The sequence below is a fragment of the Nylanderia fulva genome, unplaced genomic scaffold (assembly GCF_048542155.1).
Source record: "Nylanderia fulva isolate GAGA-0341 unplaced genomic scaffold, ASM4854215v1 Scaffold64, whole genome shotgun sequence".
Classification (NCBI taxonomy): domain Eukaryota; kingdom Metazoa; phylum Arthropoda; class Insecta; order Hymenoptera; family Formicidae; genus Nylanderia; species Nylanderia fulva.
The window spans coordinates 256,986-281,722 of NW_028190742.1; the positions used below are offsets into that span (position 1 = coordinate 256,986).

At 29.4% G+C, this 24,737-nt stretch overlaps 1 protein-coding gene across 10 annotated transcripts in view; it reads left to right on the plus strand.

The window, feature by feature from the left end:
* Positions 1-24,737, plus strand: part of LOC114929789 (uncharacterized) — a 32,410-nt gene that overhangs the window by 3,171 nt on the left and 4,502 nt on the right. For 2 of the 10 annotated variants that reach the window (XM_085488130.1, XM_085488136.1), the window contains exons 1-12: positions 5,168-5,644; positions 8,293-8,725; positions 16,620-16,770; positions 17,122-17,335; positions 18,248-18,343; positions 18,722-18,959; positions 19,307-19,611; positions 20,024-21,677; positions 22,890-23,176; positions 23,378-23,459; positions 23,547-23,889; positions 24,333-24,573. In XM_085488130.1, the coding sequence (XP_085344256.1) occupies positions 8,530-8,725; positions 16,620-16,770; positions 17,122-17,335; positions 18,248-18,343; positions 18,722-18,959; positions 19,307-19,611; positions 20,024-21,677; positions 22,890-23,176; positions 23,378-23,459; positions 23,547-23,889; positions 24,333-24,573 (3,807 nt within the window). In that variant the 5' untranslated portion in view covers positions 5,168-5,644; positions 8,293-8,529. Of the gene's footprint in view, positions 1-2,982; positions 3,130-3,390; positions 3,444-5,166; positions 5,645-7,445; positions 8,726-16,152; positions 16,344-16,619; positions 16,771-17,121; positions 17,336-18,247; positions 18,344-18,721; positions 18,960-19,306; positions 19,612-20,023; positions 21,678-22,889; positions 23,177-23,377; positions 23,460-23,546; positions 23,890-24,332; positions 24,574-24,737 lie in introns of those variants that run through there. The other 8 variants (XM_085488137.1, XM_085488138.1, XM_085488134.1 and 5 more) reach the window with 8 other exon arrangements.

Consider the following 24,737-nt stretch of genomic DNA (forward strand, 5'->3'; position numbering starts at 1 on the left):
AATGAGTCTGAACTATACCATATATGATGATAGTCTAGAATTGGTGGTAGTAAAACTGTCGCTTTTGGAGTTTCCAGAATTCGTTGAGGATTGATGCAATTCACACCCTGATCTTGTGAATTGACTTGTTATTAATGCTTTTCTTTGATTCAGCTTAGTTTTTTTTACATTTGAACCTTATTAGTAATCTCTTTCATCATAGATCACGAAATCGAAATGTGAAATGAGTCTGAACTAGTGATGAGTAGTCTAGAATTGATAGTAGTAAGCTGTCGGTTTTGAAGTTTTCAGAATTCGTTAAAGGTTGGTTCAATTCACACCTAATCCCGTGAATTGATTCGTTATTGATGATTTTCTTTGATTTAGTCTGGTTTTTCTACATTTGAACATTATTACTGATAATCTCTTTCTTCATTGATCATGAGATCGAGATGTAAAATCAGTCTGAACTATTGATGAGTAGTCTAGAATTGGTGGTAGTAAAACTGTCGGGTTTGGGATTTCCAGAATTTGTTAAGGATTGGTGCAATTTACACCCTGATCCTGTGAATTGACTCGTTATTGATAATTTTCTTTGATTCAATCTGGTTTTTTTTCTACATTTGAATCGTTTACCTTATTGGTCGTCTCTTTCATCATTATATATCGTTTTTACCTTGATAGTCCTATTTTATTATCAGAGTAGAGGTGGCCTGATATATTCACTTATCCATACGAGGATTGTCTGATGGAAAATATAGTTTTTGTAGGTTGAATTTGCGAAATGTTTAGTTATAGTTTTAGGTATAGTTATATGCAGGTTGTTGCTTCTGTGTAATCTTCACGTTTGTTTTGGTCTTATTAGATCTAAGGTCTGATTTATATTATATGTCCTAAAGTTGATTGTGCTAAAAAAATTTACAAAAAATCTTTTTCTTAGTCCAAGACATCGATTTTTTTGGTTCGAAAACTTTGAACTTCGCTCAAAAAAGAAGTACTATCCATACGTGGCTATGCATCATTAAGAAATTTTTAAGATATCTTTAAGAAATCTTATGATATGATATCCCACAAAGACATCCTAAAAATATCTTAAAGATGTCTCATGTACCAATTTTGATATATGGTGCTGTCTGGGTATGGTTTATTTCAGAATAATAATGATGTTAATTTATAATTAATGGCACGAATTGGCCACAGATAACAAATACTTATCATGAAAAAACAGAGGTACTTGGAATATGGTTTGATCCGTCTACCCGGTTTTATTGTTTTTACCTAACTTTCCCTTTAGTCTTAATATAAATATACAACGCATATACATATTATATTGTTTATTCTACATAATTGAATTGTAACAATTGGTAGAATAAAATCATACTGAAAACTGTCCACAACGCTGGATGCTTTTATAACAATACGTGCGTGTTCTGTATTGTACACAGTTATAAATAATATTACGCTATTGCGTCAATACTATTATATAGATTTTGCGATTGCGTAAGCGCATTATTCATTGTACCATATCATTGTACCTGTTAACCTATTGATATGTCGTCAAAGAAATTTTTCATTGATTGTTAGTTCTATTTTTAATGTATAAAAACAGATTTTTTCAATATCATGAATTTATTGCTATCATTAATAATTATTATAATAAAAATATAAAAATATAAATATATAAAAATTGTGATATACATATAAATTATTTATAATAAATTCTTTTACATAAATATATACAAATAAATTATTTTATAAATTTAATTATTAAATATAAATACATAAATTGTAATATATAGGTATATTTGCTAAATTTAAAAATTTTTTGCAAAATATTAATATTATTTTTTATTTTGTGTATAATATATATATATATATATATATATATATATATATTATACACAAAATAAAAAATAATATTAATATTTTGCAAAAAATTTTTAAATTTAGTAACAGTAAAAAAAGGTTTTGGAATCATTAAAAAACATATTTTAGCATCTAGCGTTTCGATCATATCAGTTTTTGTTACGAGAAGAAAACCTTTCCTTTGGTCCTCAAGAAAGGACCAGGGGGTCTAACCATATGTATATTTATACGCGAGTTAATTCTGAATATTTGAATTTATATAACGAGCCGATCAAGTTTATATGGCTACATGGCTTTATATGCATATATATATATATATATATATATAAGTAAAAAATACATTTTTTATTCTAAGAAGTAGTATTTAAAATATAAGGATTTAAAGCTAGTTAAAACGTTACGTTTAGATAATTGCTTGTTCGTGAGTCGCGTGTACATATTCTCGTGATGCCGTATATTTACGGATTGGCTGACTGTTTAAATGTAGCCTGTAATGTTGACCAGCTTTAAATCTTTTTCTTAAATCTCAAAAATTACTATTTGAAATAAAAATAAAAAATTTTAATTATTTTTTTATTATTTACATTTTTATATATATATATATATATATATATATATATATGCATATAAAGCCATGTAGCCATATAAACTTGATCGGCTCGTTATATAAATTCAAATATTCAGAATTAGCTCGCGTATAAATATACATATGGTTAGACCCCCTGGTCCTTTCTCGAGGACCAAAGGAAAGGTTTTCTTCTCGTAACAAAAACTGATATGATCGAAACGCTAGATGCTAAAATATGTTTTTTAATGATTCCAAAACCTTTTTTTACTGTGTATGTTTATTTAGTTTAGTGCAAAAGATATTGAATTTTCTGTCCATATTTATACAAGAGCGATGTAAGTTTGACTGAGCAATCTTAATATGGTATTATTTTGGATGAAGCTGTTCTTATACTTGAGGACTTATGAAGTTCTTGATTAAAATGAAAGTTTTCTTTTATATATTATTTTAAAAATACCACGACACGTCACTTATAAGAATATAATATATAATGCAATAACAATAAGAATTACTATTTAATACGTCTTTTTGAACTTTTAACTATAATGTTCTATTATTTCAACTTACAGAATCACGACTAATTATTCACACAATTATCGGATGGAATTATGAAAGAATATGATGGAAACTACTTCGCATACCGATTACCATTGAACTATTATCTGAGAACGATTGTCGCATCCAAGAGCTCACTTGGATCTTATTAATCCGTACAGGTTTTCACTCTTTTTAATAATATATTAATTTTAATTTATCTATTTTATTTTATTTAATTTGAATAATTTTCTTTACTTGTTTATAATAACTTTATCATATATATCAAAGAGAAGTAATAAATAAAATTGATATATGTATATGTATTTTAGATAATATTATTATATTTATAGTGTTATACATTTTTAATTTGAAATTAATAAGATTAATCATATAATTTAATACTACTTGTGGCAATTGTCATAAATTAATATTGTTTTCAGGTGTTTTATTGCTATCGTCGGATATCGTCTGTGTGGTAACGGAAATAAAGTTGGTAAGTGAAAAGTTTTATTTATTTATAGTAACAGGTTTTCTCGCATAAATAAAAAAAATCTGCATATATATATATGTGTATATATATAATATACGTATATATATACTTTATATATAATATACGTATATATATATATATATATATATATATATATATATATATATATATATATATATACGCAGTTTTTAGGGTGCCTCGAAATTCATCGAGAATAGAAAAGACTAAATAAGTTTGCAACATGAAAGTTTGTGAAAAATTAAGTAAAAAATACATTTTTTATTCTAAGAAGTAGTATTTAAAATATAAGGATTTAAAGCTAGTTAAAACGTTACGTTTAGATAATTGCTTGTTCGTGAGTCGCGTGTACATATTCTCGTGATGCCGTATATTTACGGATTGGCTGACTGTTTAAATGTAGCCTGTAATGTTGACCAGCTTTAAATCTTTTTCTTAAATCTCAAAAATTACTATTTGAAATAAAAATAAAAAATTTTAATTATTTTTTTATTATTTACATTTTTATATAAGCTTTTATACTTGCAATATTAATAATATTCTCAAATTTTGAAACACCTTTTATACGTCAGGATGTCCACAAAGTCTGTCTCCATATCCTATATATTTTGGAAACGACTCAAATATTATGAAAAACTACGAAATAGGTTTTCGAGAAATTACCTAAGTAGCAAACTGACGTCATTAAACGTCGAAATGACGTCAATGACGTCATTAAATGTCAAAATGACATCCGTTTGCTACTTATTGGAATACTCTTTTAAAGGGGTGGCAGGGGTTGTTTTCTTAAGGAGATGCTTCAGTACAGAGTTGATAGTACAATATTAAGGAGATTAATATTGTACTATTGTTTATATATAAAAGGGCATAACAATTTTTTTGGCGTATAAACTGGAGATTGATCTGTTCAGGAGTTATTTAGGATTAAAGTTTGGAAAAAACCAATTTCAAAAAATCGTTATTTAACCATTTGGAAAATCCTAAAGAAATGTTCGAGATATGAAAGTATTCTTTTTAAGTCCTTCTCATCATACAAAATTCAGATTTGACCTTGAGTTTTTTTATTTCATAATTTTTTTTTTATTTTAGTTCGAAAAAGAAATCCACATTGTTAAATTCATGTCCTGCTTGGATTGTTTCTATTATAATGAAAAGTAAAAACCAGTTTTTTCGAATTACGCATGATTGCAGTATTGCAGTAAATCCACGTAGGAGTTTAAACGTAAAAGATAAGAATGTTATTTCCGGGATCCCTCAATTTCATAGATCATTCTTATAGAAGTGAAATCTTTTATTTCGAAAAAATTTTAACCTAACCCAAATCCCAGGTAGCAAACCAGGTACATCATTTTGACGTCGAATTACATTAGTTTGCTAATTGGGGCTCTTCTCTGATTAAATTAAAATTAGATTTGTCATATTAAAAAATTCATATAAAAATTTATTATGAAGATAATCGCTTATTGCCAAAAATGTTGAAATTCTCAATATATTAATTTTTTCACAAATTGAGGGGTTCTGGAAATAACATTTTTCCTCTGAATTTGAATTAATACGAACATTATTACGTGTATATACGTATGTTCATGAGGCCAAGCCCTCGAGTAGGACCATTCTCTCTCAATCTCCCTCCCTGCATTCCCTTTCCGTCTCTTTCTATTGTCTCTCTTTCTCTCGCTCTCTGCTCTGTATGAGGCGGTACGAACATTTATTAATAGAGATCAGACTTCGCGTCATGTGGTGCCGTGTGCAAACATCCTCCCGCGAGATGCGTTTGCATCGTGCGTTAAGAGAACAGTCTAACTCGGTCCAAATCTTCATTGCGGAAAAATATAATTCTCTGCCCGATCGGATTTAAGATATTCTTGTTCGAAAAAAATGATTCGATCGCGTTTTAAAACTCGGCGATGAAAAATCGACAGTTATTGAGATTGCATCGGTTGTTTAATCGACGAAAAAAAATTACTGATTGCTCCCAAACTCTGTGCTGCTTTAGTAGTGTGTCAAATTTATAATGGCGTCGTAGTCTTCTTCAAGTTTTTCTTGCTACGGTGTTTGAGCGATGTCGGATGAATAATTCTGAAAGTTAGATTGTGTGTTTTATAAATAATTGTGAATATGTGCGTGAATAACGTTTTATGACGTACGTGCTATGTGTTTTTAATGTGTAGTTTTATTTTCTGTCAGTTAGTATGAAAGCTATAATTAATTGATCTCAATTTTTAAAGATAGCCTTTGGAGGGTTTCTTTCTGAGAAAACGTAAAATGTTTAAAACATATATTTGAAGCATTTTTCTAAAAAGAACTACTGAAAATTGAAGTAGCAAAAATATTTTAATATATGATTTTAATTTTAATTTATTCAGTTATTTTATTATCAAAAATGTACAAATTTTATATAGCTATTCCATAAATGTTTTATTCAGAAATGTGCATTTTCTGAAATATAGATGAATTTAAAATGGAAATACACACAATGTAAAATGTCTATTTTATATTTTACATTTAAAATATATTTTTTTAAAAACTATTTTATATTTTTATTTAAATAATTTAAAAATGGATAATAAATTATTTAAATGGAAATATAAAATAGTTTAAAAAAAAATATATTTTAAATGTAAAATATAAAATAGGCATTTTACATTGTGTGTATTTCCATTGTATCATTATCATATATACGAGGTGTGTTCAAAAAGTATCGCGAATTTTGTGTTTTTTCAAAAATTATTTATTTATTCATGAATATCTATTTTGTCCCCTTCAAAGTAATCCCCACCAGATATTATACACTTGTGCCAACGTTTTTTCCAATCCTCGAAGCACTTCAAAAAATCATTTTTTGTGATCTTGTTCAGCTCCTCCTTCGATGCCGTCTTTATCTCCTCAATCGTAGCGTAGCGTCGTCCTTTCATGGGCCTCTTCAGTTTCGGGAACAAGAAAAAGTCACAGGGGGCCAGATCTGGGGAATACGGTGGCTGCGGCATTATTAGTGTGTTGTTAATGCGATGCTGTTTTTGGTCGAAATTGAGCAATTTTGGTACGAATTTCGCGGCGACCCGTGTCATGCCCAAATCATTGGTAAAAATCGAATGGCACGAGCCAATCGATATGTTTAGGTCCTCAGCAACTTCTCTAACGGTGATTCGACGATTGACCAATACTATTTTCTTCACTTCATCAATGTTTTCGTCTGTTGTTGACGTGCTCGGGCGTCCGGCACGCTCTTCGTCGTTCACATCTTTTCGGCCCTCGGAAAACATTTTGTACCACCGATAAACGTTGCTTCGGTCCAAGGTAGCTTCACCATATGCCACAGTCAACATTCGGAATGCGTCCGCGCACTTAATTTTGTTTTTCACACAAAATTTGATACAGATTCTTTGATCCATTTTTTGGAATAGGCAAAAATCGAAGACGAGCCAAAACACGTGCAAGCAAAGCAGCTGTCAAAAATTAACTGAACATTCAAAATGGCCGTACTTGTCGGCATAAATGAGAAACATGAGTACCAACATAACGCCACAAAAAAATCGAAAATCGAATATACGTAACCCGCGGAAATTCAAAATTCGCGATACTTTTTGAACACACCTCGTATGTATATATATGTGTGTATATATATATATATACAAATATATGATAATGATACAATAAAAGAAGAATAAAGAATTTCCTTTTTAAAAATCTAATTTTTCTGAAAGCAGTTTTACTTTTAAAGAGTATTGTATTAAAATGTCAGAATAAAACTGCATAAGGAAACATTTTTTGTAATATGTAATGTAAATGTTTATGTAATTCAATTTTTGTAATTAAAATTTATATCAAGAGAAATAAAAAGACTTTAGCATAAGAAATAATAGTAAGAAATATAAATAACAAAAACAAATAAAGTAAGAATATTTAAATATAAATTAAATATATAAAAATGTAAAAATGTATTTAAATCATTATTTTTTTATTTTAAATATTTATTTTTCATTTCCTACTTTATATAAATGTTTGAAAAGTATTTTGTATTTTGCATTTTCAAATAGAAAGGTTCCCACTAATTTGCATTTTCAAATTGGTTTAGACTCAACTCAACTTATTTTGCACATTTCTGATTTTATCTTACCCCATATCGTTATTTTATTACCGACTATATAAAGATACCGACTACATATGTACGTATATCTACAGTAGCGTACAAGAAATTTTTTCTCGTCACTCCGGTAATATTGATTGATTTTAATAATGCTTTATTATGTAGCGTTTATTAACAATAAATATATACATACGTTTAAAATTATGTATAAAATAAATATGATAGTATGACAGAGGAAAGAGTGTAACAGGAAATTGTAATCTATGCTCACTGTTATATATAGATAATTCCCAAGATCGTTTAAATGACGTCAAAATATATAACGTCGTTTGACGTGTTAAAATAACGTCATTTGACGTCAAAATGACGTGCGTTTGCTACCTGGGTTAATGATCTTAATATAACATCTCGTTGATACTTTACAACAATATTCTATACATTGCTTTGAATGCCTTATATAGTTCAGATTCTATGTTAATTAATTATTCCTTTCAATAAATGTGACATGTGCCGTTTAAGTTGCTTTTTATTGGATCACAATTGATAAAAAGTCGCGAAGTATAAATAATAGAAAAATAATAGAAATAATAATAATAATAATATAAAAATAATAGAAATAATAATAATAATAATATGAAAAATAGAAATAATAATATAAAAAAAATAATAGAATAAATATAATAGAGAAATAACAAAATCTAGAATTATATATAAATAATAAAAAGACTTGCGTCATATATATCATAGCACACCCGCAACGCGTTAAAAGAGTGCAGAAGTTATGTGATGCATCATCGTGCTCTGAGATTGTGATAACGAGTCATTGCTACCTACATCAGACTATATATCGCTATATGTATATTGTATATTATATACATATAACTGCATTCGGACGATCGACAATTTGGTGTAAATACGAACGGAAATGCTATTATAATATAACAGCCGTCGGCTGTGCGTACTTTGGGATCTCGTGAACGAATAATGTTAGTGCTGTTGTTGTGCATCATCATGAAGATAGCAGAGTTTTCCGTGGGCCGGATGTGCTCGCCACCGCTGACGTGGCCATTGCCACCCACTTGCAACAGACAGTGTAAACGGTGCAAGCAGTACAGGAATCCTTTACTTAAGCATAAGCGCCATCAGCGATCCTGCGAAGACAGATGTATCATGCGAAAACGTAAGGACATGCTGCTTTTACGTTGCCGAGTGTCGATTTGCCGCTCGCGAATACAATAGTATATTAGCTAACAAGTGTGGGGGATCGTAAATCGGCCCAGAGTGCGGAAGTTTGGCGCACGAGGCGAAGCCGAATGTGACAATCCGCACGATTGGCCAAATTATGATACCCGTAAATGTTGGCTACGATATTTTGTATGACCGGTGCGTGGAAAGGGAACCCTTTCTAAAATCCCATCATGTGCGTAAAGAGCGACTTTTCACGCGCCGGTTTCACAATAATAATTTAAGGTGATGCTGGAACCTATTTTATTTTACCGACGAAATGTTAATTTTATGTTTATTTTTTATTACTTTTATAAAATTAAAAATCCTTTTCAGGAATTAAAGTACATATATGTTAATAAAGATGGTGTGGAATATAATAAAAATCATGGATTCATTTTTTTACTGAAATTAAGCAATTTTACAATTTCTTGCCCATAAAAACATACTGATTACCATGAAAAAATCTTATATAGCCATTTGCCGATTTTTTGTCAAATTCAGGATACTCAAAAGTATAAAAAATGTGAAGAACTAATTTTTTTGTTGTACTATACAATTGTTTTTTAGGTCAAAATAAAGATAGAAAAAATCGGTAATTTTTACATTATTTTCATTTATTTGTAACCAGTCTATATGTTTTTGCAAAAATTTTAGCAATTATTCCGTTCGATAGAGCAAAGTTCCAGCTTTAAAAATCGTTTTTTAAAATTGCGATATGATGATTTTCAACAGAGTTTGAAAAAATAAAAATTTACCAAAATTTGATTTTTTTTCTTGTCATTAATCATAAATACCCATGATTATCTTGAAGTTTGACTTAATTACAACAAACCTGCAAAATTATATGAAAAAAAATCAATTTTACGTGTTGCACGGATTTTTTTTGAGTTACATTATTGCTTCCTTAATTTTTCATTCTTCTTATTTTTTTGTCTTTTTAAAAACGGATTCAGTTACATGAGGTTTATTATTTTCTCCTTGTCTAGATAGTATAATCTTAAAATTTTATTTGTTTTGCCGTCAATAAAGTCTCGGGAATATCTTAATTAAAAAAAAATCCGTGCAACATGTAAAATTGATTTTTTTTTCATAAAATTTTGCAGATTTGTTGTGATTAAGTCAAACTTCAAGATAATCATGGATCATTTATAATTTATGACAAGAAAAAAATCAAATTTTGGTGAATTTTCAATTTTTCAAATCTTGAGCATCTTTAAAAATGATGTGATCAGGCTTAAATTTATAGGAACTTTTTTTTTCAAAGAAAACTATTATATGATAGGGTAAGAGTCGGAAAAAATAAAAAAAAGTTATATACTGTCATTCTAATATACATGTTTTTTCAGTTACACCTTATATATGTATATGTATGTGTATGGGTGTGTATATATTAACTTAATTAAATATTAATTCCATTGGAATTGTAAATTACGTTTTTTCTTATATTGCGGATGTGAAATAACTTATTTTTTAATTCACACAATTTATATTTTATTTTACAAATATTTAAATTTTACATTAATTAATATACATATGTAATATATGTACATACAATACATACTTAAGTTGAATAATTTTAAAATGAAAGAAATTGTAAAATATTTATACATGAATGGAATGTTTCTTTTATCTTTTCATCTTTCTTTTTCTTAAACTATGCGAATTTATAGTTATATACATGTATTTTCCAAATAATGCATTCAAGAATAATATATATCTTAATGTATGTATATACTTTCTTTTGTAAGATGAATTAAATCTTCTTTTCCTCATCAATTTTGGACAAGATCGATTTCTTAATAATAATTCAGATACACTTACATTTAATAAGAATTTAGTTATATTTATAAAAACTCACACAACACGGATTATTTTGCCCTTGACATATGTAGTAGAGATTTTATATTTCTAGAAATTAGGTATTTTTTTTATAGCTCCTCAGATATTTTAAATTTTAAAATTCAATCATTTTTAAATTATTATAGATAGCAGATAGCAGATAAATACCAGATAAAAAATCTGACTTTGATCTTGACATATATAAACATGATAATATCTTCATGATAAATCTATAAAAATCTTGCAAAAATTGTATAATCCATCATTTATTATTTATTAATAAATTTTAACGAATAAAGCTAATAATGCAAATAAATTTTAAATATAATTTATAATTTGAGCTTCGTAGAATATGTGAATTCTACACCAGTTGCATATTTAATGTAAATGCGTAGGTGAGGAGAAACTGGCCGGATTTAACCTTTGCATTGGTTTAACCTCTATGTTTAACCTCAAATTAAAATTAGATTAGGATTAGATCAAAATTTATAATATTTTTGTGGATGCAAATTGTATATTTGGAATTTTTAAACTTTTAGAATTTTCTTATATTTTAGAGAGAGATTTTTCTCATGATTAATTATAAAAAGAAAAAAGAATGTAAGCACTTTTTTGTTGCAATGTTTAAAAACATTTTGTTATTTTAAAATTCCCTTGTAGAAATTTATCACTAGTAACGCTAATTAATTACTTATTTTGAATACTTAAAATACTGATATACAGTAATTTAAATACTTGAAATAAGTGATTAAGTACTCGAAATAAGTGATAAATTGGCGTTACTAGTGATAAATTTCTATATTTGATATTTTCAAAAATGGAATACAAACATTTGTACTCGAGTATATTGCGTTTTATTTCCTGTAATTATTATAAAAAGGATATATTTCATTAAAATCTTCCTTTCTCGCGGAATTAAATTTGGTCGAGGATAGTAATTTTACTTATTAATAAATAAAATAATATAAATAAATAAGATAAAATAAGAATAAAAATAAATAAAAATAATATAAATATAAATAAAATATTTTATTTTTTAATTTATTTTATTTTATTTTAATTTTTTTATTTTATATACAATATATACATATACATATGTATATATCCAATTTATAATACAGAGTAAGAGGGAACGCTCAATATCGTACATTTATATATATATATATATATACAGGGTGTCTCACATAAAGTGTCACACCGATAATATACAATTAGATCTTGTCATTTGGAGACGATTTTTCCTCAACAAAAATGACAAGGAGGTCATCATTTTTTGCATGTTGCCAATTTTTGCTATCATGTATCTTTATAACTAATTGTAAACCTTATATTAAAATTTTATTAAAGTAAACTCTACTTGAAATTAATTAAAGAATGTGATTTTGTTAATACTTTATTTCTACAAGCCTGAGTTTGCGAAAAACCCTTTATTTTCAATTGCTTATAACTCGAAAATGATTGACATCTCAAGGTTTTTACCGAGGAAAAATTGTCTCCAAATAAGAACATCTACCTGTATATTTTCGGTGTGACACCTTATGTCAGACACCCTGTATATATATATACACACATATATGTATATAAATAAATATACAAACATATAAATAAAGTGAAAGCTATTTAAAACTTTTCAATTTACTAATATTGTATGCAGACTAATTAACATATAATAAGATTTTTTAACGGTTAATCTTATTCTAAGAGTGTATGACACGGAATAAATTACTGCTAATTACCGATAAATGAAAAATTTTTGTAGCGTTGTCACACGTTTCACACTGTATTTGAATTAATCGTATTTAATTTTTTCATTAACAATAAAAACTTTTTCATTAACAAAAAAGTTTTACTATACTTTATTATGCTATAAAAATAAATTTTATTAATTAAAAAATGGTTGAAAATATTTTATTCGCTTATATTAATGTTCCATAATTTAATTTTTTAGGTTGAATTTAGAGTACCATTATCGCTTTCAAAACTTATAAAATATAATATTTCTTTGGAAAATAAGAAAATCTATATGCTTTTTTGGAAACTGAATCCTATTTACATCGAAGAATATTTTCAATATTATGATTTCGTGAATTACTTATTATAATTTATTTTGATCAATCCTTAAAAGAAATAAGAATTTATAAGTATAGTTTATAAGAAATAATGATATATGCACGCACGCAAAATAAAAATATAAACATTAAAAAATAAACAAATATAAAAAAGTAAATATTTAAAAAATCTATTTTTATTTTAAACACTATTTTAAGAATGTCTAAATAATATATATTTTCCATTTCTTATTTTAATTAAGTGTTTATATATAATAAGCATTTTTGAATTTTAATTGGAATAATTTGAACTACAATATTTTTATATATATACATATAAAAAATTGTATATACATATATATATAGGTGAATCAATTAAAATATTACAGACTTATATCTTGGAAACAAAGAATTTTAGAGCAAATGTTTCAGACAAAAGTTGTATAGTTTCAAGGGGGACATGAGATGGTATCATTGATTTGACCTTGAATAGCCATTTGAAGGTTACGTAAAAGTCACTTTCAATTTCTTAAATGGAACTTCCTACTTTTATTGCATATTCTTATAGTTTATCTCGAGAGCTTTCTAAAACACTATAATAAAATTTTTTTATGAAATGCTTTTTGAGTTATAAGGCTTGAAAATGAATACTGCCAGCGTTAGCATTATCCAAAATTGCTATTCAAGTTCAAATCGATGACACCATCTCATGTCCCCCTTGAAACTATACAACTTTTATCTGAAACATTTTTCTCTAAAATTCTTCATTTTCAAAGATATATTAGTCTGTATTTTAAATTTTAATAGACTCACTCGGTATAAAATATATTATTTTCTATTTCAAATAGAATTGAATACTAAAATTTTACATATTTCTGATATATTTTCCGAGGTAGCAAAATATATGCATTCTGTACTCATATTTCTTAAAACATCCCAAGGAGAACAGAAAAATCAAAATGATGTCAATTTGACGTCATATTGATTAAATTTATGTCATTTTTTGGTCAATATTTAGTCAATGACGTTAAATTAATATCATTTTGGCCTTCTGTTCTCCTTGGGATGATGACAAAAAATAGACACAGATGTAGGCTGATATGTTATTCAAATCACGGACATATATCTTTAAAATTTTTGCAAAAAAATGTTATTATGAGTACATAAATATGCTCAAATTAATGTCTAAGCTCACATTTTTCATCATATGTAACTTGTGCTCATGATACCTATCATAATATGATTACAAGACATACAACACATTTCAATCATAAAATCAGAAGATCATGACATGATGAAATCTGATTATCAGGCATTTCTATCTGGATTATTATATAATACATAAAAGTTATACAACAAATTATAGATTTTGTTATAGATTTTATTAAACAATTTAATAAAAATAAGTATGTTTATGCACATTTCTGGTATTATACAATAGTTAACCTTAATGATTTATTTAGTGTGTTCCGCAAATTTTTCTTATAATCAAAATAAGTGTTCTGTAACTTCAAAAAGGTTAAGAATCACTGCACTAGTTTAATCTAATCCAGATAGACAAGTATGCTGAACATTGCGTATGCAAACATTTTTTACGTATACTTTTGTAATGCAAGTAGGACAGCATAAAATTACGAATCATTTTAATAAATCTTAATTGTGCATTATGTTGTCATATAGTTAACATATATTTGTATATTTTATAAAATAGCAATATGTTTCACTATATACTATAAACGCACAACTACAATTATTATATTTCTGACAAAATAAGCAGCATATTTTCGCAGCATTAGAAGGTCCCTTCACTTACTGATAATAATATTCATTATGTCATATGAGGATGCATCTTTCAATGTTTATGCATTTTCAATTTTTAAGGGTCGGCAGTACACCCAGGCAAACTCCGAATTGATATTGGAGACCTCGTGCGGTGACAACGCGAAACTCCGGTTTCAGTGTTGCCAACGCCGAGAAACCAATTCTCGGGTTTTATGTAGTGGTGTATGTCTGTACACGTACATACACCACTGCATCGCTCACGCGGACGCACGTAAGAGAGACAAGGACCGATAATCACGTGTTCTCCTTGTTCCTCTACCGTGCCGGTATACGCGAGATGCCGCCTAAAAATGCTTTCTGGCCTTCCGTAGCAGAAAGCAGTAACGTAGCAAGACTAATAAACACCCATTTTTGTAAATTTTATATATGCTTATGCACATATGTGGATATATTATTTATATATAAATATATATATATATAAAATATACTAATTTACTCTCAATTATATATGCTACTGTTATTATTTATCATTAGACAATTATAAAACAGAGGTTATAGATTTGGTCTGACTACACTGGCCTCAAATTAAAGTTGTATATATATTTATTTTAACGTTTCGACCATACGGGATGTGGTCCTTTTCAAAAATACAGATTGGAATATCAGAGAGTTACAGCATTTCGTCTTTAAGATGTAAGCGCAAATTATGATTCGGAGAGATTTAACTTGTCAAATAATAAAATATAAAATAAATTATAAAACATATACATATATAATTTGTAGTGCTATATATATATGTTTTATAATTGTCTAATGATAAATAATAACAGTAGCATAATTGAAAGTAAATTAGTCTACAATGTTAGACACGGGTACTTGTTAGATTTGATAATTTATTGCTTATACTTTTTCGAGAGACAAGAATAAGAGAACGAATATAAATTATTATTAGCTTGTATAGCAATCATAGATTGACGAATATGCGTTGGTTATTCTTGATTTCTTTTCTATTATTGATATTATTGTATAATTTGCTCTATAAATACTTATAACATAAAAGAACTTATGTCGAGTAATAAGGATGTTCAGTATGTATCACCCAGTAAATTATTAGAGTTCAAATATATCAATATCAATTTTTTAATAATATATTGGAATACAGAGAAATGATAAAAAAATATATTTCGGCAATAAAAATTTTATAAATATATTGAAAATATTTTTACTACACGCGTGCGTGCACACACACACACACACACACACACACACACACACACACACACACACACACACACGCACACGCACACGCACACGCACACGCACACGCACACGCACACGCACACGCACACGCACACGCACACGCACACGCACACGCACACGCACACGCACACACACACACACACACACACACACACACACACAATTTAATAATAAATTTAATATTAATTTAATATTTAATTTAATATCTAATTTAATAATTAATATAATTTTATGTGTACGTATTCTTTTTCGAAATTGATAAGAAATTTTTCCGCAGTAAGAAAAATTGACACAATGTGATGCAAATGGTTATCGACTAGAGAATTTTTAAAGTCCCTAAAATTTTTCTATATTTTTCTTGTTGGAAAGTTCCTAGAGAAGAAAGAGAACGAGAGAGAGAGAGAGAGAGAGTGAGAAAGTGGGATGTGGGGGGGAGGGTGGGAGAGGGAAGAAATTTTAGAGAACAGTATTTTGTGAAAATATTACAAAATTGTGATGCGTGATTTTTCGTACCTTTTCGCTATTTTTACGAAACAACGAGTTGTCGAGTTTTATTACGATGCGAGTTCCTCAACAAATAGATTTTCGTCGCATTATTATTATATCGACGATAAAAACATAATGCAATATAAACAATTCTTCGTAAGTCATTCCATTTGTCACGTTTCTCAAATACTGTCATTTTATTAAAAATTATGATTGTCAATTTAATCAAACGTTTTATGTAGAAAATAAAATTATATTACTCATATTTATTAGCTACAGCATTATAATACTTTATATGAGACATATGACATATTTTATTATAAAAAATATGTTATATATATGTATTATAAAAATATAAAAAATACAATTATTCATTTTTATACTTGCTAATACATATAATTTTTTAATTATATCATAATCCAATTTTTTTAGTTGCGAAAGAAGGCATAGCAGTAATGGAAGAGCCACAAACTCCAGGATCCGATTGTAATTCTAATCCAGCGACCGATTCTATTCAGCAGGATTTGGTTGGCTCGGAGTTTGTCCAGGACAATGTGGAATATCAATGGTTTATCGATTATGGGTAATTAATTTTGCACTTTGTATTTGTTTTCATATTGTTGTGTATTTTTAAAAGAAATATATATATATATATATATATATATACATATTTAATATTAAATACAAATAAGAAAGGCCTAAGAGCCATATACGGATGTTTCTTGCGTACATCTCTAACGAAAATTAATTTTTCGTTGGAAATAAACGAAAATGTGCACAAGTCACATATTCTTGGTTTACTACCAAGACTTTAAATATGAAATATCTCTTGAGATTTAATTTCATAAACTTCTATACCCCCCTAATGAAATAAAGAAATAAACGCGAGAGAAAATATTTAATTTTTAAATTATAAATAACATTAAATTTTCAGATATAGAGATGGAGGACTACATATCCATCCTAGTGTTATTTCATCACTTTCCGTGTCCTACTCCTCCAAGGATCTAGGTTATTACGATGACCTTGCTCGTAATTTGGATGCCAATCTGGCGGAGATTGATATGGAGAGTTTCCGTACAGCAGACATACATACCCTGCTTACGGCTCTCCCTGTCATGTGTACAGAACCGGTTCAACATTCTGAAGTAACTATTTAATACAGAATTAATTCAGTTATCTCTAATCATTTCAAAAGGAATCATTTAAGTCAAGAGCATAAGTTGATATTGGATGTGAGATATGGGAATGTGTCATCATGCAAATTTGTAAAACCATCAGTTTATTTCATTCCTGTTTGCAAATTTATATCAGTTTATGCAAACTTTTATATAGGATGTCTCATAGGAAATTGCTGATACTAATCAGCTATCGTTTTTTAATGTATGCAATTATTGAGAAAACAAAAATTGTAGCGAAAAGAGGAAAGTCTGCAGTTTTCAAGATTAAGAATCAAATTTTGTGCAATTTTGTATTGTTTTATTTATAAATTTTTTTGTATAATACTTTAAATGGATATAAATAAAATGTTTGTATACCAGTTTATTTGATTGAAAAAAGTAATGAAAAAAGTGCTAATAATCACATATGTAAACTAATGGTTAATATTTTCAAAGTGTGCACCATTTGAATTTGTACAAAATTCTGTTTTTTTATGAAAACTTGTAAAAACTTTTTTTAACATGTCATTTTTTTTAATGTTATTGACGATCCTTTTAATAGCTGCTATTATACCTGGCACTGTTGAAAATATTTATTATTAGTTTATGTGATTATTAGCACTTTTTTCATTACTTCTTATCAATAAAATAAACTAATATACAAACATTTTATTTACATCCATTAAAAATTATAGACTTTCTTCTTCCAACACATTTTTTGTTTTCTTAATAACAGCATGCATTAAAAAATGACAACTGATTAGTTTCAGCAATTTCCTATGAAACACCCTGTATATAAATAAGATTAAGAATCAAATTTTGTGCAATTTTGTATTGTTTTATTTATAAATTTTTTTGTATAATACTTTAAATCTGGTATATGTTCCATTATCACCACAGTTTAACTATGAAAGAGAACAATATGCCAGTATATCTGGATCTATCATGGAAAAGCTTGACATCGGTTCTTCCATCAGCCCTCATACTAGTAGCCAGGTATGAAAATGGCTACTAAAAGTAGAAACCCAGTTATTGCAAAATAAATTCTTCATATATTGATATTTGATATAAATATTTCAACAATTGTATCAATTTCAACATTTGTATTTGATATAAATATTTCAATATAACATTGAATATTCACCATCTAATGTTCGGATTGCTTACTCTTTCTTGCGTGGACATGAACATGATATTATGATACTAAAATTAATAAACATAAGTCAAAATTTTAATTTCTAATGAGAAGAAATCTAACAACACATCTAATAATACTAATTGAAGTAATTTACTAGCTAACGAAAAGTATAAAAAATACATATAATTTTATTTATACTAATTATATATTGATCATATTTATTATTTGTTTAATAGGAGGAGGATTCTGCATGTTCCACCACTGATACAATATCTATATGCAAGTCGTCGTTGCTCTTTTCTCCAGTGAAGGAAACATCAATGCTACCATCATGTGGTAGCTATAGCGTGGATTCATTGGACTGCGAAGACATGTTGCTTACTTGTCAAACGAATAATAAAAATAATTATACCATTGCTTTTGAGGGTAGCATTACTATGTATTCGGATGGTTCCCAAGATTTTGAAAATCATGGTATGTGCATGAATAGACTAATAAAAATGATTATTTATTATATTTATGATTTCTAGCTTCTCGCTGATCATGTTGGAGTTGTGACGTCAGAGCCGAGAAAACACATGCTAAAAATTTTTAGATGCCATTTCAATATATCTTTTCATTTAAAAGTAGCATTTAAGAATTTTCAGTGTGTGCCTTGTCGCCTCTGACGTCACAATCTAACATTGCCGCGGCGAGGATTCAGGAGTCTTATTTATAATAAATAAAAGTAATATAAATTAATTTTGAACATCTTCTAATATACTTTAACTTTGTTATTTTATTTTATTCCTCTTTAATTACTCAGTCTATATTATTTTTAGATAAACCCAAAACATACGAGTCACCAGATGCATTCTATGATAAACAGAAAGATATGACAAGTGTATTAGACTTATCGATGGCATGTTCAGACTCGAAGATATATACCACATGGAGTAATTTGAAGCATTCCTCCATGAATAAAGCAATAACTCGTCATCCTTCTGGCAACAACAATATGATACCAGATATCTCGCAGAATACTGTTAATTTGATGCTTGGTGGTATGAGTAAACGAAGTCAAAGCTTACCGGATTTTTCACGCGTTCAAAAACTTCAGCAGGCTAATATGCCTATTAATTTTAGTGTAAATATTATATATACGTATAGAAAGTATTTATGAAAGACTTGGACAAACTTCTACAGTGTCGTCTTTCCCTCGTATACTATTTTTTGACCAAAATTGTTTATGCCAAAAATTGCAAGGAATAGATTTATATAAAAAAAATTATAGTAATTAAAAAAAAATATAAGTGACCTTTAAATGACCTTGAAAAGCGTTCTTCAGGAAAAACGTCAGTAGCGTCATCTGTTCTTTATATAAATTTTGTTCGAAACATTTTGTTGGATAATCAAAAATAAAAAAGTTTTTCTTTATTTTGATATGAGGCATACGTCTTAAAAATTTGTTCAAGTATTTCGTAAACACTCTGAATTATTTGTAATTACATTTTATACGTATAATTTTGTAAATGAATATAAATGTTGGTTCGACACAGATTGATTCCACCGAATCAAACAATCACATACAAAGACTGCACACCGGATCTGTAAATTGTTCGACGAACGGGGAAAGCTTCGACAACACGGAGAACACCGGCACAAATAAGAAGCTGCAAAATCTAAGTCTCCTCAGACTCTTCATGAAGCAAAAGAGCATGAGTGTGGAGGGGATGAGTCTGACCTTGGACCAGTCGGATTCCATAAGCGATAACAATGGTAGTAGCAGTAACAGTGGCAGCGACAGTGCGACCAACACGAATACCCAGATACAACGGCAGGATAACGTTTGCGATAATCGTCGCGTGTTCGAGAACAACGATTTCTCTATCAACTGGATCAAACGCGATATGATGATGGCTAATCACCGCGACGCGGAGAATCAGCGAGAAGCCTTGAAATGTGCATCGTATTGCAAAAATGACAAGGTCGTCGACGTGACGTCATCGTCTACGTCGGTGGAGGAGCTTTCGGAAAGTATATCGTCTAGATCGGCCTGCGCGGGTCAGCAAAATTTCGACAATATAATGAATAATCTTTCCGAGCAACAGCGGAAGAGCGGTTGGGTGGGTTTAACGGAGACCCAGAAGAAGCAACCGATATATCGAACAACAGGTATCCAAGCGAACGCGGAGATGGAAGACAACGCTATCCAGACCTCCCTGATCTTCACCGCGATTAAGGATAAATATGGGCCTTTCTTGCAAGAGACAATGATAAACAAGAAACCGGTTTACATCGTGTACCCCAATTACACGCTGCCCGATCTGTCGTTCCTCAAGATCAAGGAGACCGAACTCAACAATCTGGCGTTGAAGCCGCACACGTTCGACAAGAGTAACGTGGATTGGAAGCGTACCGTTCATGTGGGCTCAAAACCATCCTCCTGCAACGACATCGACGCCTTACGGCAACGCGGGTTCGCGCACGTCAAGGATTGGGAGTCGTTGACCTTCCTCTTGCCGTACGAGTACAAGAAGATCTTGCACGATGTGCCGGAGGTATCCAAGTACATCAACATCAACGAGGAGGTCAAGCGACCGCTGTTTTGTCTGTCTTCCCCGATGCGTCACAAGATCGGACCCATCAGCGAGGTCGTCCATCCGACCGTCAATACCTCGTCGACGAGCAGCACCGCGACGCAACCGTCTTCAGGGTACAGAGGCTCGTCGACAATCCTCACCGACTCCTCGACGAATCAGACGCCGTTGCTGAACAACGCGGTCAACCCGTTGTATCTGTACCGCTATGACAGCGTCAGTTCGGAGACCAGTCTGGTAAACAACGACAAGAAGCTGCATATGCTGAATCACAGACAGCCTGGCTGCCCGTCTCTTCCGAAGCGGTCGGTCTCGCTGCCGCAGGGCTGCGAGGGCGAATCCGGCTTCAATAATGGTAGAGTACCGCCGCGACCGCCCTTGCCTAGAAGCATTCTGCGGAAGAACAAGATCCTCGCGAACAAACGATACAGCATGTTCGAGATGGGAGATGTGGGCGAGCAGTCGGAGGAACTCTCCACGGAGCAAGTAAACAAGAGAATGTCCCTGCAAGAGCCGTATTATATGAACAACGATTTGCAGCTCTTGTGCTGCGAAACGGCGATCGACTCCGAGAAAGATGTCGACGAGACAGAAGCGGAGAGGTGTTTTAAAGGTATATCGGAAACCTTGAAAACCTATTCTCAGGAATGTTGTTTTACCTTGAAAAATTAGGGGATTCTCATGGAATTTGATTGACATTTAGGGAATTAAATCTCCTTTCCATAATTTTATCCTTATTTAGCATTTAAGGTTCCTGAATACTTACTGTGTCTGTTAGATTATGACGTCAGAGGCGAGAAAGCGTACGCTGAAAATTCTTAGGTGCCATTTTTAAGTGAAAAGATATTTCGAAATGAGATCTAAGAATTTTTCTTGTCTCTGACGTCATAATTCCAACATGGAAAGATGTTTTAAAGATATACTCCCGGTAACTTTGAAAACCTATTTTCAGGGAATGTTTTATCTTGAAAAATCAGAGGATTCTCATGGAATTTGGTTGAGATTCGGGAAATTAAAAAAATTGCTCTTTCTATAATTTTACTTTTATTTAGCAGATAAAATTCTTGAATCCTTATTGTGTCTATGTTAGATTGTGACGTCAGAGGCGAAAAAGCATACGCTGGAAATTCTTAGGTGCCATTTTTAAATGAAAAGATATTTTGAAATGACATCTAAAAATTTTTTTTGCCGTTGACGTCACAATTCCAACATGGTTATCGAAGAACCTTAAGAAATATATATCTACCATATTTTTGCAATATTTAAGTTTTTATTAAAATTAATATGTATTTTTTTATTGACGATCTATTTCAGTATCAACATCTTAAGTTTCATAAAAAATTGCACAATTTTTTAATAGGTAATATTTAAATAAATTAATACTTTTTATTTAATAAATAATTTAATAATAATTTAATAAATAATTAACTTAAATAAATTAATATGACATTTATATAATAAATTATTATTTGTTTTTTAGTTTTATTTTATATTATATTCTTGCATATATTTTGAACATTTACAATTAGATACAATGATATATTGCACTTTGTTATTGTCCAAATTAATTTTACAATTAACAAATCAATATTAAATGCTAGAAAAACTGCACTCTTAATAACTTTCTAATTATATTAATAGAAAACATTAAAAAAAAGAATTTCTAAAAAAAGCAGCATCTTTTTCTGATTTTACCTGAAATTTTAAAGGAAAATACTGGGAATTCTCAAGGAATTTTTTTTTATTTGAGCAGACACCCTGATTAGTAGATATATTTTATTTAATCGTTTTTATTTACCTAATGATGAATAATTTCTTATTGTAGAAAAATTGAACGAGATTACAAATAACGCGAACGTGGAATCGAAAATTTCTCAGCATAACGAAGACGATATCAAACAATTGGAAGAATATCTGAAACACAGTGCAATTTCATCACAAAGCGACGGAGATATTGAGGACCCTGAGGTTAAAGTGAGGTCGTACGTGAGGAAATTTTTAGCCTTGAAAATGAATAAGGATCCGCTCGTCAGGGATATTGATATGGGAGATTCGCAGAGAAAAACCGTCAGTTTTGCCGTAAATCAAAAAAAGAAACATCCAGATGCAGAGGTAAAAAAGTACAGAAATCCTCAAACTCAAAAATTCTGATTTTGATGAAATCTTACATATAAGAAGAATAATATTTTTGGGGCACAACAAAAATTTTTAAAATTTATCTATTTATATGTGTATAAAGTTTTATAAAAATTAGAATTTTGCGAGATTTCCTTATAAGTTTATTTTTATTAAAAAAATGTTTCCTAACTTCAGTTAAATAATTTCAACACTGTAAATGATCAAAATCAAGATCAGGTGATGGAAAATAAATTAACGGAGTTTGAAGAGAAGAGAAGTATGCGCACATTGTTATTTTTATTCGATATAATTATTAAGCAAGAAATATCCTGAAGTTTCTATAATACATTTTGTCACTTTTTAGAAATGGTGTCAACTGTAAATAGAGCAGTAGATCTTTTATTAAAATATTGGAACGCCGATTCGAATCACAGTCGTCCCAACTATAATGAAGGAAATGAGTGTGCGCAAATCTGTTTAAGTACCTTATGTCCAGCTTTATACATTATCATGTCAGATGGTTTGAAACCTTATTTGAACTCTACCTTTGGACCAATCACCAATAGCGTTTGGCAAATCGTGGAAGCTAGTTCTCAACAAGGGCCTCTTACGAAAACATTAAATGAATTAGTACAGAAAATTAATGGTGAAGATATCATTACAGAGGGAATGCTGAAGTTTCATGCATTTGTATTTGGCTTGCTGAAGTAAGTTGAAATTCATCTTTTTACAGTTTTAATCGTGATCTAACCACTAGCGAATCCTGACATTGATGGCTTTAATCTCAAATTCTCTTTTCTAGGATCCCCGCTAGTGTAATTTATTTTATTAATCATATTAATTTAATTTAATTTATTATATTATTTTATTAATTTTAATTTATTTTTATTTATTTATTCTTTATTATTGATTGGATTCTTTATCATTGCCAGTTAAAAAATGAAAAGAATAAATATTTCTCCACCAATACTGACAATTCTTTATTTAATAAATTTCACAATGTTTCGATCATAATTTTGGTCCTAATTTATGAATTTAGGAATTAATTGCCAGTATTGGGCGAGAAATATTTATTCTTTTTATTTTTTATCTATCGTATCTTTTAATTCGATCAAAAAATATGAGAAATTTTAATATATTTTTTTTTCAGTCTAAGGGCTCTAGATGCATGGTTTGCGTATTTGTGTACGCGTGAGTCCATTCTACGGAAGCATTACAATAACAACAGTTTATTCATTGCGGCTTTAGTCAATGCCAATGCCCGGGAAATTGTCGATTCATTGTTGTACACTTTGAATCCGCTCGCATTTTGCCCATTTCATCTGGATCTTCTCTATCAATATCGTCAATTGCAGAATAGCTTTGGGAATATGAATAATCATACTATGAATGTACGTAAATCTGAAAACTTATTATTTTTTAAAATATACAGGGCTTTTTAAAATATACAGATTTATTTCAATCACCCTAGGTAAATATTTCGAAAACTATGAGAGATACGGAAAATGTTTCAAACAGTTTTATTTTTACTTTGAGAGGGCATAAGATGGTGTGT